Source organism: Ascaphus truei, chromosome 1 (genome assembly GCF_040206685.1).
Source record: "Ascaphus truei isolate aAscTru1 chromosome 1, aAscTru1.hap1, whole genome shotgun sequence".
Lineage (NCBI taxonomy): Eukaryota > Metazoa > Chordata > Amphibia > Anura > Ascaphidae > Ascaphus > Ascaphus truei.
In genome coordinates, this window is record NC_134483.1 from 512,569,214 (window position 1) to 512,587,199 (window position 17,986).

Consider the following 17,986-nt stretch of genomic DNA (forward strand, 5'->3'; position numbering starts at 1 on the left):
TAAGTTAAATAGTGTTTCGCACGGTTATCTGCTTTTTGATAGTTTGCCAATGGTCTTATTTATTGGTGCTCTAGAGCAGAGGTTCTCCACTCCAGTCCTCACGGACCACTAACAGTGCAGGTTTGAAGGATATCCTCTCATTAGCACAGGTGGCCCAATCGTTTTGACTGAACCAGCTGTGCTCAAGCAGGCGTATACTTAAAACCTTTGAATAGCTTTGATTCAAACTAATGCAATTTATTTATTCTGTGCTAATTTTTTTCCCCAGAGACCTTCTGCAGACCTTAACAGAAGAAGAACTACACACCCTTGAGCGAAATCTCTGCATATCCCAAGATCTGGAGTTTCCAGTCAGTACAGATCCTGAAGTGCCCTCTGCAATCTCCCCCGTCTTAGTGACTGCCTTACCAACTGAGGAGCAGCTTTCAGCAAAAGTAGAAAACACGGAGGTGGAACTAGCCTGCTCTATGCAGTATGATGAACAAGAGCTGGAACAGTTGAATATGATGGTCCACAGAGTAGGAGATGAAATGTCTTCTTTACTTTCTCCACCAAGTGTCTTCCAGTCTCCAGCTCACAGGGCGAACTCCAGCACTGAAGCTTCCCCTAGCAGGCGCCGCCTTGATAACTTGACTGATGAGGAGGAGAGGGTATTTTTCATGGAAGACCTTGATGGAGCATGCGAGAATCTTGCTAGACAAAGACCATCTGCAAACACGATCGCTTGGGTCAACAGCTCTTGTTACAATCCGAAACAGTCCGTACAGTATCAAGGCGCAGTTGTGCAAAATGGGGAAGGAGAAAGCAAGAAAGATTCGGAGAGTGATTTAAGCAATAACAACAACATTGATGGGAGTAAAATTACGGTGGCGAGTACTTCTCTTCAGAACTCTTGTAGTTGTTTAGAGGTTACAGATTCTCAGTTATACCTCAATGGCTGGGACACGAATGGGGATGATGCAGAAACGGCCGAAATTATAGCTCACAGGACTGGTGGAATGAAGCTATCTGCAACTGTAATCTTTAACCCCAAATCCCTCACAACTTCAATGTCACCAGACACCTCACCAGATGTTGCCAGCAATTGTATCCCCATGTCTTCAGACCATAATGAAGAGGATGAATCCCATAAACTCAGCATAGCAGCCACTAACTGTTTAATTAACTCGTGTGTGTGTTGTGGTAGCTGTGATGACACGAGAGAGGATAGCCTAGAAGGATTAAGGAACTTGCACTCCCCAGGTAAAGTTATAAATGCTTCCTACAGTTTAATAAAGTCCAAAGAAATGGGCCACATAGACAAGATGGATTGTGCAATTTCTGCCAAAGAGGCAATAAAAATGGACAGCCCTCCTGTTTTGTTGTTGGAGAGAAATACCGGCAGACCGGAGCAAAAATACTCGAACTCCTCCAAGTGCCTGGCACACCACTCGGGGTCACAGCTAGGAACAGACAGTGACTCTGATGAGGCAGTGGGTGTCTCAAGTCCCAGAAAGAAAAGAGAGTCAAAAAGACAGCCAAGTGAAAGCAAGGAAAGAGACTCGCAGGTAACAGAGGAACCCAACTCTGAAATGGCAACGAAGGAAGATATGAAATCAAGATATGGCTCCAGGTAAGGCGTATTGTTTCAATATTTATATAGCCGAAGGGCTTACATGTGAAATTACTTTGTGAGTAAATAAGCTGTTGATAACTTTTTTTAATCAGTTAACACCGACTAAAAGAATACCAACGGTCACACTGGTATTCTGCTATATGTAGCTTGCCCAACATTCACTTTCTGTTGTACAAGTCTGTGGTTTCAAACTCTTGTCCTCATGAACCCCCAATATGTCAGGTTTAAAGGATGTCCCTGCTTCAGTAAAGGGGGTTCGGGTCAAAATGAACGCTTGAAAAGAGGAATGCATTCTGAGTGCATAATATATAGAGGCTATTGGATTTCATTGATTGTCAAACATACTACTTTAGTCTTTTTTTTTTCTCTTCCCAGACGCCCTCCCCCTTCCCCCCCCCCCCCCCCCCCCTTCAAAATCTCATGTGCCTGGAATTTGCTCCCTAGAAAGCCATCGTTTTCAAATTGATTGAGCTACCTGTGCTCAAGCAGTGATATCCTTACAACATGGTCTGCTGGGGGTTCTTCAGTACTGTAGTTGGGAATTATTTGTCCAAGTAAATACTTGATACAGTACTTGTTTTTTAATGTAAAATGGGCATTCTTTGCGTATAACATTTCCCTTCTAAATAATGCCCTCTTCATATCTCAGTGTTTATAAACGGAAAATATGCTGCGTTGCAATGATTTTACAAATTATGCCATACAACCTTTTTTTCACATGATGCAAGGGACCAGTGTGGCTAATTGTTGATATCAGGGGGAAAAAAAGTTGGACAGAAGCAGCAATGCACCCCTTTTTGTAAAACTGCTGCCTCATCTCCGATTATAAAAAGTTGAATTTATATATTTACCGACTCCTGTGAAATGGTTCTTATAAGACAATTCAAGAATTTCCCTTTAAATGTGCAAAGTGAATGAGTACTTCAGTATTAGGTGATAACTTTTTTTATTTGGACTAACAATAGATATTATAAGTAGGGATGTACTTGGTCCAAAAAATGACTGGATACCCGGGAAAAATAAATAAATACCCGGCAGGGTAGTTTTGACTTGCCTCCAGGCGGCGGAGGATGAGGAGGATACAGCGACATCCAGGTGGCGGTGGGAGCAGCGGAAGACGTCCTTCAAAGCTTGTGCCGGTGGGAGCAGAGAATCATGTGACCGGAGCAGGAGCGTTACTATTGGACTGCCAGGGAGGAGCGCGCCCCAGCAGTCCGACCCGGACGTCTTCCGACTTCCGGTGCAGATCCTCCCCGGCCTTGTCCAATAGTAACGCTCCTGCTCCGGTCACATGTTCCTCTGCTCCCGCCGGCACTGACTGTGAAGGATGTCGTCCTCTGCTGCCACCGGCTGAAGAATGTCTTCGCTGCTCCACCAGGATGTCGCCATGGTCCTCCTCAACCTCCGCCACCGGCTGCAGGTAAGTCTCTTCTGCTGCTCTGCTCCTGCCATTCTCCAAGAGGAGGACCGAGGGAGCAGAACAGAAATTACCCGGCACCAGGTCCCAGCGCCCTGGGTCGGTTCCGGGTACATCACTATTCTAAGACAAGCTTTCGAGAGCTTTCCTCTGTTCCTCATGTCAGCAATACTGATTTACAGAGATTCCATAAGCTGAACACAGATGTAAAAAAGAAAAAGAAGAGCGTAATCTAAGGCAGATAATGCAGAGAAGGAATAAACAGACCGGGCAATAAATGGATGAAAGGGACAGTGAGACACAGGACCATACAATGATCATATTTGTATATGTAATGCACGTGACAATGTATAACTCTACATTCTTACCTAAGCTGGCAATCGTTTGGTGCTCCTCTTGTAAATCTGTCAAAATCCTGATTGTGTGACTAACATAATGGCGGCTTCAGTCAGTGTAACTAGGCAGCTATTGCTACGGTAACATTATCTATAGTTAGTTTACAGCTCCATGGCTGGGAATATTGGAAACAAATTATTACAAACTGGAAAGTGATGTAAATATCTTGCGCTGCTTGGGAGGTGGGCTAAAACCTGCTATAGAAATCAAAGGATGATTTAAAAGCAATTAAAAATGGCATTGAGAGTTGAATAATAATAAATACAGTAAGTATTATCTAATACTACAGAACTAATTTATATATTTATTTATTTATTTCACGTTTCTTTAACATAGCAGCTAACCTGCTCCCCACTCTGTAACACCACGGCACTTTAAAGAGCCTTATCTGAGATTCTCAGGATAAGATGGCTGGGTTTTTTGTGAGGTTAGAAAAAAGGGAAAACATCGCCTGCTACAAATGTGATTAGAACAAGGGCGTGGAAAAGGTGGAATATAAAACATACTGGACACCTAACAAGCTCCTATTGAACCCCCAAAATAACCACAACATATATATAAGCATATGAGTGTCACAGAGGAGTGCTACTGAGCATGGCAATATATATTTAAAACCAGAGACAGAACATAAAACACAGACAGAGCTCAGTGCACATCCAGTGAAACTCATACACGGTACAGTGCCTAAATATATATGTATAAATATCTATTAAATAAAATGGTCTTTTAGTTTAACATTTTGGCCAAATTGTTGTAAGCCCCTGAGCCACTGCACGGCAGACCTCATTCTCAAAGGTCCCTAACACTAATATAAATTCTTAATAACCTGTGCAATTTAAAACCAGAGACAGAACATAAAACACAGACAAAGCTCAGTTTTAGCACATCCAGTGAAAATCATACACGGTACAGTGCCTAAATATATATGTATAAATATCTATTAAGTAAAATGGTCTTTTAGTTTGACATTTTTGGCCAAAATTGTTGTAAGCCCCTGAGCCAACGTCACGGCAGACCACAATTCAGGGGTCCCTAACGCTAATATAAATTCTTAATAACCTGAGTAATAACAGGAAGAATGATTTATAGTAAATCTGTCAATATTAGTTGCAAAGTTCTAAGTGTGATTGAAGCCTTTATTAACCTGTACATTACCAAGAAAACACTCTGTATTAGAGTTGTCACAACCATCCTGCAAGCAAACAAGTTCCCCTGTGTGGAAGATGCTATGGAGTGAGCCCTTAACCATTTAAATGTGGGAGGGGGTGAGCTTAAATTAAGTAGGAGGTTGCCACCCTCCAATCAGCCAGGACTAGCTGAAACACAATTGTAAAATATACTGGACACCTAACAAGCTCCTATTGAACCCCCAAAATAACCACACCATATATATAAGCATATGAGTGTCACAGAGGAGTGCTACTGAGCATGGCAATATATATTTAAAACCAGAGACAGAACATAAAACAGACATAGCTCAGTGCATATCCAGTGAAACTCATACACGGTGACAAATCTAATAGAGTGCTTTTCCTGGTAATGTACAGGTTAATAAAAGCTTCAATCAGACTTAGAACTTTGCAACTAATATTGACAGATTTATTATAAATCATTCTTCCTGGTATTGCACAGGTTATTAAGAATTTATATTAGTGTTAAGGATCCTTGAGAATGTGGTCTGCCGTGCAGTGGCTCAGGGGCTTACAGCAATTTGGCCAAAATGTTAAACTAAAAGACCATTTTATTTAATAGATATTTATACATATATATTTAGGCACTGTACCGTGTATGAGTTTCACTGGATGTGCACTGAGCTCTGTCTGTGTTTTATGTTCTGTCTCTGGTTTTAAATATATATTACCATGCTCAGTAGTACTCCTCTGTGACACTCATATGCTTATATATATATATATATATATATATATATATATGTTGTGGTTATTTTGGGGGTTCAATAGGAGCTTGTTAGTTGTCCAGTATGTTTTGCAATTCTTGTTCAGCTAGTCTTAGCTGATTGGAGGGTGGCAACCTCCTACCTAATTGAAGCTTACCCCCTCCCACATTTAAATGGTTAAAAGCTCACTCCATAGCATCTCCCACTCTCAGGGGAACTTGCTTGCTTGCAGTATGATTGTGACAAATCTAATACAGAGTGCTTTTCCTGGTAATGTACAGGTTAATAAAAGCTTCAATCAGACTTAGAACTTTGCAATTAATATTGACAGATTTATTATAAATCATTCTTCCTGGTATTGCACAGGTTATTAAGAATTTATGTTATTAAGAATTTATATTAGTGTTAGGGACCCTTGAGAATGTGGTCTGCCGTGCAGTGGCTCAGGGGCTTACAACAATTTGGCCAAAATGTTAAACTAAAAGACCATTTTATTTAATAGATATTTATACATATATATTTAGGCACTGTACCGTGTATGAGTTTCACTGGATGTGCACTGAGCTCTGTCTGTGCTTTATGTTCTGTCTCTGGTTTTAAATGTGGAATATATACAGATATAGATATTTATATAGCTAGATATATAATTTATATTATATATTTTGTTGCCCCTGTTCCCCCCTACCACGGCATATCCGGCCACTACACGAATACATAGCCCAATAAATATCACTGCTGTTAGTTCATTTTGGCCTTGGGTGTCATTGCACTGCTAGGAAGAGTTTGGATACCTTTTTTAGGAGGGACACGTAGGAAAGTATATGTAGAACAGTGGCCACATTTGGTAAACAAGCTCTCAATAAATACACGCCAGCTACCGTGACCTTTCTAAGCTTTGGGTTGTTGTGGGGGGAGAGGCGTGCATGAGCAATGATGAAACAAACCTGCATATTTACCCAGTAAAGGTATTTGTGGCGTTACATTGCAGTAATGAACCTAACATTCAGGCAGGACTGTGTGTGGGGGAACTCAGGATAACCTTTGCTGCTATCTCTTGTTTGAATTCCTGCATGATCACAAAGAGACTCCACATACTGTAGTGGTTTATTAAATTATTGGGAATGAGGCTGGAATACTAAACTTTTATAAGATGCATTATTTTCCCGTTTCTTTGTTAAGCAGAATTATTTATTGCAGTTGAGATCTAGATTTCATTTTTCTTTGGTCAGGATTCCGGCACCTTTGTTCCTTACAGTATGATAGAATTATTTGTGCAGCTACTGTGATAAACCAGCGAAAATGAGGTGCTTTGAGAAGTTATTTTGTTATCTTGGTAGTGAAGAAGAAATGATTGGTGACCTCCGATTTCATACATTTGCCATTTACTTGGAGTCGTAAGGAATTTGTTTTTACGCCATGTCAAAATATGGCAAATGTTTAACTTTTTGTCTTTATGACGTTACTTTAGATGGCTAAAAATATAAGGACTTTGCCCAGAGTAGCATTAAACAAATAGTTCAACTTCATGTACATAAATGTCTTTTTACCACGACGGCAACTGTGTGGTGAAAAATGCTGGTCAGCGAAGCGGATATGAATACATATTATGTTCCAACTAACCCTTATTGACAGCCCCGCAATTTCTCAACGAGCATTTGCTAAACGGACTTGGATTGAGACATTAGCCTTTTATTCTGTAAAGCGCGAGTACCGCTGATCCTTGTGCGATTTCCCAAAAAGCCCCGTTGACGTTAATGGGGCTTTCGTAGCGATGGCACCGGTTCACCTCTATTCGCACTTTACAGAATGAGGGTTCGCGATGCTAAAAGATACACATGGCAAACGCTGCTCTTATCCTCAACTTAACCACAAAACGATCAGTAATATTACTTGATGGTTGGATGGCATCCAGCTTTTGTTAAAGCCACGTCACTCGTTTATACGAAAGTATTGTAAGATTAATTTAATGAGGGGTCCCTGCAGAATGTAATATTCTCTGTTATTATTCAAGAAAAATGACTACTGGATAATTTCACAGTGATGTGCACAATCCGAATGGAGAGGCAAAGGTAACTTGTACTAAAAAAAACAGATGGGGGATCAGGTAATGGGAAGTTAAGTTATTCCTGTAGGAGGGAAATCCCGGTGTGGAAGGTAATGCTGACGACCAATTCATAAATATTTTTGGTGACAGGTCGGCACATTGGGGAGTGATGATGCTCGCAAGGAAGACTAATTGAAGCAGAGATGATGAGCAGAAAAAGACCACCTAACCAATGTTTGTTTTACATTCTAATACAAAGTTTTAATTTCAATTCCAGGGTAACAGATCCATAATAAAATTAATTGCCTGTGTTTCGGTTGGTATCTTTGTTAACCTATTCTTGGCTGTACAAGTTCTGTAACTAGAGGGTTACACTTAAGAGGTAGACTAAAACATGGTGTGTGTGTGTGTGTGTGTGTTTCTTTCCATATCCACAGCTACAGTCCTGATACCTGCATTCTCAGCACTTGCATTTATGTGGTATATTAGATATGTATCCATGGTTCATGAGATTACAAAAACAAAGCAACCAGATGGGAATAACAGATTCCATTATTTATAGATGCAAACTTAGTGTTTTGAGATGTCGTCTTCAAGGAATGGTCAAGGGAAAGCTGTGGGGGAAATGGTTAATAAGAGAGTAAGTTGTACCAGGAATAACTTCAATTAGTGCTTGAGTTAGTCCAACACACTTCCACAAATGGATAGTTCTCTCTTTTACCTATAAGTGGTCCAGATCAGATAAGCGTAAACTGACCCAAATAGATATGCAAGGTGAGAAACTTGTCAGAGCTGCTGTCTGAAATATATACCAAATGAGGCCTTTGTACAATTTATACATGTAATGCATATCCCATAACTTCCTGGTAGATTAGTTTGGTTGCCGTTTAACTTTTATGACCTATGCTTCTAATTCTTGAGTTTTCTTTTTGTTACCACCCAAATGAATTGATTTTTTTCAACCAGGGTTCAGAGGAACCATGGGGTTCTATGGCCATCCCTTAAGGTTTCCCAGTAATTTTCTTGTCAATTGAAAATGGTATCAAATACAGAAGAATTTACAATGCACCTGATCTGAGACACGCAATTAGAGAGGGTAGGGGGATCCTCAGAATTTCACTTGGGGTTCCTCAACCAAAAAATGTTGGAAACCACTGGCTTAGCTGCTCTACCCTTGTTTATTCAACACAGAACTAATCCCATGATCCCTTGCAGTTCCTCACAAACCATTTTTTCTTTGTTGATACTGTAGTTCATCCATTTAGGAAGAATTTGCATGGTCCACGTTCATCCAAGTACTCTCTTTACTCTACAACAGAATGTACCGGTGCATTGCACTTCTTCACGTTACAGTGGGTATTTAAACGTGCATTTATTTACGGGCTGCCTTAAAGAAATGTAGTTCTCTTTTTTTTTTGTGAAAGATTTTCTGTTCTGTAGAGAATCTGAATGGCATGACCCCGCTGAGCCGTTCACATGATCGATGCACACTGCTTCCTTTCTGAGGATCATCCCGGGATAGAGAAAGGAAGAGGTTGGTGTCTGTGAAAGGAGAAGGCAGGTCCTACTCCACACACCGTCCTCACGAAAGGGAGCAACTATAAGAAAGTGAAGCCGCTCCGAGTCGCACGTTTAAAAATGAACCTTCATTTCAATTCTAGAGCTTTCAGTCAGCAGCTTAACCCCTCAAACATGTAATTGCCCTGGTTTCATTTTGGAACTGCCCCTGGGTTGAAGGAATTCTGATTTGGTTGTTTTTCCTCTACCGGATGTAGTGCATGTGTAGCGGTTTCCCAGCACGTGAGACAGAGGAGATTCTGAATGACACAAGTGATATTCCTGTCATCTTACTTATATAGCATCTCTGATTAGAGATGAGAGAATGTCTTCAAATGGGCTTTGGGAAATTGCCCTGGGGTTTTTTCTTACATTAAGCATTTTACTTTACTTGTGATTGCAACATTTTTCACCCACTTACCATAACATTTCACCACTTTTCAATGTAATTACTTAAAGAAAATCTCTTAATTTAAAAAAAAAAAAAAAAATGTATGCTCTGTTCATGAGATGTTGCAAATATTAAGTGTCTCAGAGGTCAAAATGGAGCTTTCCCCGGAGCCTAGAGCAGTCCAAAGGGTTAGTAGGGTAACTTCTGACGCCAGCGCTGGGAAAATCATGGTTGGTAACACCCACACACAAACCTCAAAATGCGCAGGGGTCAAGATACTGACATTATACAAGTTAAACTGATATTTTCTTCTGGGGTGGAATTGCTTTTCAAGGGCCTTGAACATTGAATTTGAATGTTTGGCAATTTTTTGGGTGACGCTTGCTTTTTTTTTTTTTTTTTTTCATAAAGATTTCGTCAAAGAAAATGTAAAATTTACTAAATTCAGGCACAAAATGAGCACATCTTATTGTCACTTATTCTTTTCTGATTTAAACCAATAACTACATCCAGAAAGTGTGTAAATAGTACAGACGTCACAAAAACGATAAAAATAAGAAAACTATCCTTTTATTGTATGCTGAAATACAAAAACACTGACCAATCATTACATGGTCCATAAAACTTGAAATTGCGCTCTTTTCCTTATAGTACAGGGCTGGGCAACTCCAGTCTTCAAGGACTACGTCAGGTTTTCAAGATATCCCTGCTTCAGCACAGGTGGCTCAGTGTTTCAGCCACCTGTGCTGAAGCAGGGATATCCTGAAAACCTGACCTAATGGTGGCCCTTGAAGATTGAAGTTGCCCACCCCTACGATCGTACCGTTGATACAAAGGCAAGACAATGTGAGTATGAAATGGTAAATGGCAAATTCCCCTTTTATTTATTTACTTTTAACATTGATGAACATGTTTTTGACACAGGAAGCAGGGGATCCCGTGAGCTACATCTTGTTAATTTCAGCTCTGGGCGCTCCTGGTTTTCAAGATGCCATACCGGAAACGCTGGCGCTGGTACTTTCTAGTTCCCCCACACGTGACGCGGACCAATAGGAAGCCACGACAGATGATGTCGGCACATCCTATTGGCGCTCGTAGCATGGGAGATTTAAACCTCCATTTTATGTCCCTTGCCGGTGGTCGTACCGGTACTATGTTAACAGATATTTATCTTGACATCCAGGGGGTTTCCAGAGCAGAAATTAGCGAGGTTCAGCTCTGGACACCCCCTGCTTTTCACCTATATGAAAGAACGTGGTGGGGAAAGAGAGAGAGAGTATGGGGGAAACTGCTGCCTTTGGAGTTAACAAGAAAACAAAATAAACACGGATTTTACCACCCAAAAAAAAGGCAAATCTCCACAGTCAATAAGGCGAATAAAAATGGTCGTGGCCACAAGGGAATAATTCCCTCTTTTGAAGTACTTGTTTTCATCTTCAGGAGCAGTAAACAGTATTGTTTTGTGTCTTGCAGAACAGGATGTTTGCTTTTAGGAGTGACGTTGAATAAACAACAAGAGAACAGAAAATAATAGCTACATATTACATTTTTACAGTGCTACAATACTGTTAGATCCAATTATTTGTGGTGTGACTGCTGTATAAATACGGCTGCATTGAAGTCCTGAGCTTTGAACACAAATCACCCTTTCCATTTATTCAACATGTACATTCATACATTCTGTATGTAAACTATACATTGAGAAAAAAAAACTGTTCAAAGATCATAAAGGGTTTCTCAGTCGTCACGTCATTTGAAACACAAAGAAAACAAAAGCGCAGACGCACATAGTGAAGTATGTAAAGTATATATGTATATATTGTTAGGGTAAAATATCTGCGTACATCAAATCAATTGTTTAACAACATTTCATGTGCAATACATGAGTTACCAGACGGATGCGGTCTATGGCTGATTTGATTGGTTCCAATGAGCTCCTGTCAGCTACGGTCAAGGGGTATTTATATGCTTGAATTTTACTATTAACTATCCCTGATGAAGAAGCTAATGCTTCGAAACGCGTTGGATATATTTTAAGCTCTTAATGTACATCCATTCTCACTATCTGAGTGCATATCTAGCATTGGACTTTATTTTATACTTGTTATACTCGGCATTGCTGGAGTGACGCAATTATCACTCTTTACGGCCATCCTTACTTTGCGGCCGGTCGTGATAGCCACACGGGACATGTGACTAACCTACGTGGCGGTAAACCGACAAGCTCCGATCTCTGGGGGTGTCCCTTTCGGCGGCAAGCCAGAGGAGGCGGTGGTTCCCGATGACCCTGACCGGCAAAGGTTTTCTACGCAGTAACAGGACTGGAGTGGAGGTCCTTTTCCCAAGTGTCGTGGCAGTGCATCTTGGAGGCAGTGAAGGAGAACTCCTGAAGTCTGGCGGTGGCTGTGCGACATCTGGTAACTCATGTATTGCACATGAAATGCTGTTAAACAATTGATTTGATGTACGCAGATATTTTACCCTAACAATATATACATATATACTTTACATACTTTACTATGTGCGTCTGCGCTTTTGTTTTCTTTGTGTTTCAGTTGTTCTAGGGGTGTTTACATCCCTGTCAATATAGCTGCAGACGCCTGTGTTCTACTTAGAGGTTGTAATTTTTCTATTATTTACACCAAGGTGGGGGATGGGTTAATTATACATTAGAGGTAGTAATTTGCGCACTTGTTCTTGTTTGTACTTCTGTCACGTCATTTGAACTGCATCAGTTCAGGTGTGAGTGCTACATCGTAGTTCCCAATCCTCAGGCTGTCTGTGAGAGTCCCAAAGCCCATCGCACGGCCCCCTCCCTCCCATCTCTGTCCCCTCCCTCTTTCTCACAGACCCCTCCCGCTTACAGCGAGCCCCCTCCCTCTTACAGCGACCTCCTTCCCTCTCACAGCCCCTCCCTCTCTGCCCCCTCCCACTTACAGTGAACCCCCTCCCGCTTACAGTGAGCCCCCTCTCGCTTACAGTGAGCCCCCTCCCGCTTACAGTGAACCCCCTCCCGCTTACAGAGAGCCCCCTCCCGCTTACAGGGAGCCCCCTCCCGCTTACAGGGAGCCCCCTCCCGCTTACAGTGAGCCCCCTCCCGCTTACAGTGAGCCCCCTCCCGCTTACAGTGAGCCCCCTCCTGCTTACAGCCCCTCCCTCTCTCTGCCCCCTCCCACTTACAGTGAGCCCCCTCCCGCTTACAGTGAGCCCCCTCCCGCTTACAGTGAACCCCCTCCCGCTTACAGTGAACCCCCTCCCGCTTACAGAGAGCCCCCTCCCGCTTACAGGGAGCCCCCTCCTGCTTACAGTGAGCCCCCTCCCGCTTACAGTGAGCCCCCTCCCGCTTACAGTGAGCCCCCTCCTGCTTACAGTGAGCCCCCTCCCGCTTACAGTGAGCCCCCTCCCGCTTACAGTGAGCCCCCTCCTGCTTACAGTGAGCCCCCTCCCGCTTACAGTGAGCCCCCTCCCGCTTACAGTGAGCCCCCTCCTGCTTACAGTGAGCCCCCTCCCGCTTATAATGAGCCCCCTTCCGCTTACAGTGAGCCCTCTCCCGCTTACAGTGAGCCCCCTCCCACTTACAGTGAGCCCCCTCCCGCTTACAGTGAGCCCTCTCCCGCTTACAGTGAGCCCCCTCCTGCTTATAATGAGCCCCCTCCTGCTTACAGTGAGCCCCCTCCCTCTCACAGCCCCCTCGTCTTGCATCAATCACAGGCACATGTGGGAGGGGTGACATAAACTATCAGCAGTAATTGGTCATCAGTAAAAGTATATAATTACATGGATAGGAAGTGTCCTGCCAGCAGGCTCTTATTAATACATGATTTACTTGTTTTTTCACAAAAAAAATTAAACTTGTATTTTATTGTTTTTCAAAACTTAAAAGGGAGGGGGAGAGGGGTACAGAAAAGGAAAAGGGTGGGTGGGGAGGGTTAGGGGGGATCATCCACAATGGTCTCCACGCAGGGATCTTGCAAGTAGAGGTATACATATATTTATATAAAAGACATCCTATATGTTAGTGATGCAAACAGTTTGGTTTGGAGTCGTATCTGAGTTCACGGTCTTAAATCAGATTTGGATTTTGCCATATATAGGTCGCCCAAGGGTCCCAGGTTGTCAAGAAGCTGTTAAATCCATCATGGACTAGACTGGTTAATCTTTCCATGGTCATAACATGGTTCATTACTATTGTGATTGGTGCGGAATCGTTCTGTTTCCAGTGTTTCGCTTTCATTGCTTTAGCTGCCGCAAGAGTTTGTATTATCAAATAGTCTGCCTTCCTTTCGAGACCGTCTGTAGGCTTTAATAAAAGTACAGTTTCCATATCCCATGTCATATCCAAACCTAGTACCCCCTTTATTAATCTTCTAATTCTTCCCCAGTATAGGATGATCTTGGGGCATGACCACCAGATATGTTTAAACGTGCCCACTTGTCCGCAGTTACGCCAGCACATAGGGGAAGTTGATGGGAAGAAAGAATGAAGGCGCACAGGCGTGTAATGCCATCAGTGAAGGGTTTTCACATTCGTTTCTCGAACCGCTGAGCATCTGGAAGCTCTAGCTATTTCATATATCTCTTTCCAGTCCTCCTCCTCCATGGTATTTCCTATATCTTTCTCCCAATCTGATTATATTTTTGCTTGTTTGCCCTCTGTGTTGTTGTATCAGTACCTGATAAAACTGGGCGATTGTCCCTTTATGGTATACGCCTGATCGATACAACCTCTCGAAAGTGGTTAGGATCTAGTCCATATTTCTTGTGGCTGTATCGAGGAAACATAATGTTTAAGCTGTATATACTGGAGTGTATGTGTATTCGGGATATCATGTTCTTCACTTAGAACAGGGAATGGTTTAACTCTACCCCCTTTTTGCATGCTACCAATAGAGGATAGCCCTTTTTCTTCCCAACTTTTAAAAACAGTAGAGTGTTGCGATGCTGGGAACTCTGGGTTGAGTCTGATTGGTGTCAGAGGCGAAGGGATAGATGAGATCTGTTTGTGTTTACAGTTTTTGTCCCAAATGCTTAGAGTGTGTTAAGACTGGGTGGGATTTATAGTGGACTGCTCTGTTTTCTTTTTTTTTATCCACAAAAGGTTTGCCATATTTGGCATTTTTGCCTCCATTCTCTCTGTCTACCCATGGCTTTGTACCCAGGATTGCAGACCAATAAATTAACGAACTCAGTCTAGCTGCTTCATAATATTTAGCTAGGTCGGGTTGCCCCAGGCCTCCTCTGATCAGAGGGAGTGTCATTAATTTTACTTGTATTTATTTTTTGCCTGAAACAGTTTATGGACAACTGAGTGATCACTGCTTTAATAGGCCAACAGGATTTCTCACTGGAATGGGCTATAAACGGCCTAATGGGTTCTTAAGGTGTCTTTTAGCTTGGCACCACTTAGAAAATATGGCCCGAGCCCTGTGGTCAAAGTGGCTAAAAAATAAAACAATAGTGGCACTGTGCCGGACAAAACAGATTCTGTAATTTAATAGACATTGGGGGAAAAAGGGGACTTGGACCACATTTTAGAAAGACCTATACAATATGTATAAGCAGCTTCCTAAAATAAACCAATGTTTCATTCAATACAAAGTCGAGCAGTACGTGTGACACACACAAATAAGGGGCACTGTGGACCTCTACCAATACAATTACACTTGGACCACTTGAATCTTTTCAAAGTATAACACTTCATGCAACATACATTCAGTACAAAACTTGGAGACCCAAATGATCTGTGGTAAAACCTGGGGAACAAGAATTTGACATTGACAGTAAAAGTGCTGCCCACATACATTAGGACTTACATGAAACCAATGGGGCGAAATGTTTGAGGTTAAAATGAGATGATTGGTGCTTTTAAGCGCTTACCCTGGCAACGTACTGTATGCAACGATTGTTAACTTGATATGTTGGGCTTGTTGTCTGCCTTAAATATTTCCTTATTCTGGAACTGTACTGTATTTACATTTGGTGCATAAATAGGAGAAATGTGTAAAAAAAAAAAAAAAAAAATTACTTTATCCAATTACACCGCTAACCATTCTGTGCTCCCCCTGCCGAGTTCACAGCAGGAACAGATTTACAGATTTTCAAATGCGATTTTAAAAATGCTTCCATTTAAATAATAAACATGTTCTCATTAGATCAGTGTCATCCGATCTAGAACTGCATGTTTTTTTTGTTTTTTTTTTCCTTCTTTTTGGTACACGCTGTGTTGGAGCCATCCGCAGGGAAGGAGATAACTTAGCAGGGCTTCCTTTTCACAATTTGGACAATGGTAAATTAATAAAATTGTGACGGCAGAGATTAGCCTAACTCGGGGGTTCTCAACTCCAATTACTCAAGGCACCTCAACAGGTCAGGTTTTCAGGATATCCCAGCTTCAGCACAGGTGGCTTAATCAGTTCCTTACTTCAGCACAGGCGGCTCAATCAGAGGCTGTCTTCGACTGAGCCACCTGTGCTGAAGCTGGGATATCCTGAAAACCTGACCTGTTGGTGGCCCTTGAGGACTGGGGTTGCCCTCCCCTTGGATTAGACCTAACTGATATATATTTTCTCTCTGAAAAACTGCTCCGTTGGGTGATACCCAATTGGCATAAAAGTATCACCGGTTCTGCAGATCAGCTGATTTTATTGCAACCACTTTTTGTGTCAGTGTGTAAATGTTGCGCACGCTTTTTGTCTAACCCATTACCGTTAATTAAAAAAAAAAAAAAATCACAAGGCTGTTGCGATATATCTGCTCTTTGTATGAGCCCGAGCTGTCATTTAAAGCAGAACGGTTGCGAGCTCACACGAAGAAAGTGTAAGTGTTCTGTTCTGCGTTTCTTTTGTAGTCATTCAACATCAATTTGCTGCCACTGTGCTATTCATGTCTTTTTTTTATTTATTTTTTGTTCTCTGCCGTTCATTTTATTTTCCATATTCTTGTTTTCAGTTCTCAGGATGACTCGCGTGATTCTCCCTTCAACTCCCTCTCCAGCAGTGACTATGAGAGTGTTTCTGTCACCACATGTAGTCTCTCCAGCATATACACTCTGAGGTAATAATGGTGCTTCGCAGACAGATATGCCATCCGCATAGGGCACTCAGTAATGGGGGTTTTATTTTCATACTGATGTGACAGCAACACTTCTTTTTTCCCCCCTCTGCATCTGTTTTGCAAACGACTCCACATTTCCCTGCTCAGAAACATATTGAATCATTTTTCATCTTTTTTTTTTTCCCTCTTCTGCTCCATGTAATATGTTTTTTCTATAAATATGATTGAAAAGTGTCCTCCGTTTGAAATACTTTAATGCCGTATTTTATTTTTCGGTAGTCCAGTACAGGGGTACGCAAACGTTTGCGCCCCCACTGCTCGCGCCCACCCCCCTTTTTACCTTTACTCTGGCATCATTTGACGTTGCCATTTGACCCCGTGGCGTCATTTGACTCTGTCATGGCGACGCATGGCCAGAAGCCGCCGGAGAGAAGGTAAGAAACATACCGAGGCCTTGCGCGCTCCCCCCGGCATTTTATTTAAATGTTCTGGGGAAGAGGGCGGAGAATCTTTAAGCACTGCGCCCCCCCCCCCCCCCGTTTGCGCGCCCGTGGTCTAGTACAAGCTGGTTCCTGATGATGATTAAAGGCGCAGTTACAAATATGTATTTATTTTTTTTAACTGCAGTGTAATCGGCTCCCTGAGAACGTTTCAATCACCCACCATATACACATTACACTTATTGGTATTTTGTGCGGTTCTTCTCAATTCAGCCACTTGTGTTTATCTGACTAATAAGGGATTGCTAGTTGGTATACGGTACAAACAATAGACAAACCAAAGCACAACAATTGACCCCTAGTTTTGAGGAAATACTTTGGATTGTTACAAACCCCCAAATATTTTGTTTACCATGGACAAGTTACATGTTTAACAAAATATTAAAGTGTTAATTAGCTTCAGCCATAGCCAACTAAACGTGCTGTCTTTAGTTCACTTCTGTCCTAGGAGGGAACGTGCCTTTAATCATTCCACACTGGTGTCTGCAGCCACTCCAGTCAGTGGGGCTTTTAATGGGCAGTTTTTTTTCCATGGGCTTTACTAACTTTGGCGCGCTGCAACTGTGAGGCAAAGTGTCAGGGAGACGGGAACACGTTCTGTCAGTATGGGGTCCGACGAATGTAAAAGTTAGGCAAGTCCGTAAAGGTGAGTTACCGTAACTTCCAACTGAACCAGTTTTTTAGCTCTTCATTTTACTCTTCATTATTTAAACCTCTCTTCATCCCTTGACTACCTCACTACTTGTATCTGTTTTTTAACCTCTGCTTCCCCTCTGATCTTTACCTCCTCCTAATCCAATGTTACGCCTCTATCTCGATCTCATCTCCTCTTCAGTGATCTTCGCCAGGTGTTACAACACCAGGAGGGAGGGGGGGAATGTTTGTTTTAAACCTCCAGCAATAGTTGCACGTCCAGCATGCGGCGTTAATGCTGTAAAACCATCATTTCAAATAGGGATTCAGTGTGCAATGTGAGTAGCTGTGACTACTTGCAGAGTTCCTATTACTTGATGGAAGTTCTGCAAAAATGTACGTAAATGGTGCAACTGTTGTAGGAAGTTTTTAAAAACAAAGATTAAAAAATGTTTTCAGCGCAGTATGGCAGTTCTGGCAGGGTTA

At 42.1% G+C, this 17,986-nt stretch overlaps 1 protein-coding gene across 3 annotated transcripts in view; it reads left to right on the forward strand.

Annotated features, from left to right (window-relative positions):
* ZFYVE28 (zinc finger FYVE-type containing 28) overlaps positions 1-17,986 on the forward strand; it is a 231,556-nt gene that overhangs the window by 186,939 nt on the left and 26,631 nt on the right. For 2 of the 3 annotated variants that reach the window (XM_075570822.1, XM_075570832.1), the window contains exon 8: positions 269-1,612. In XM_075570822.1, coding sequence (XP_075426937.1) covers positions 269-1,612 — 1,344 coding nt within the window. Of the gene's footprint in view, positions 1-268; positions 1,613-16,262; positions 16,368-17,986 lie in introns of all 3 variants that reach the window. The other variant, XM_075570813.1, reaches the window with a different exon arrangement.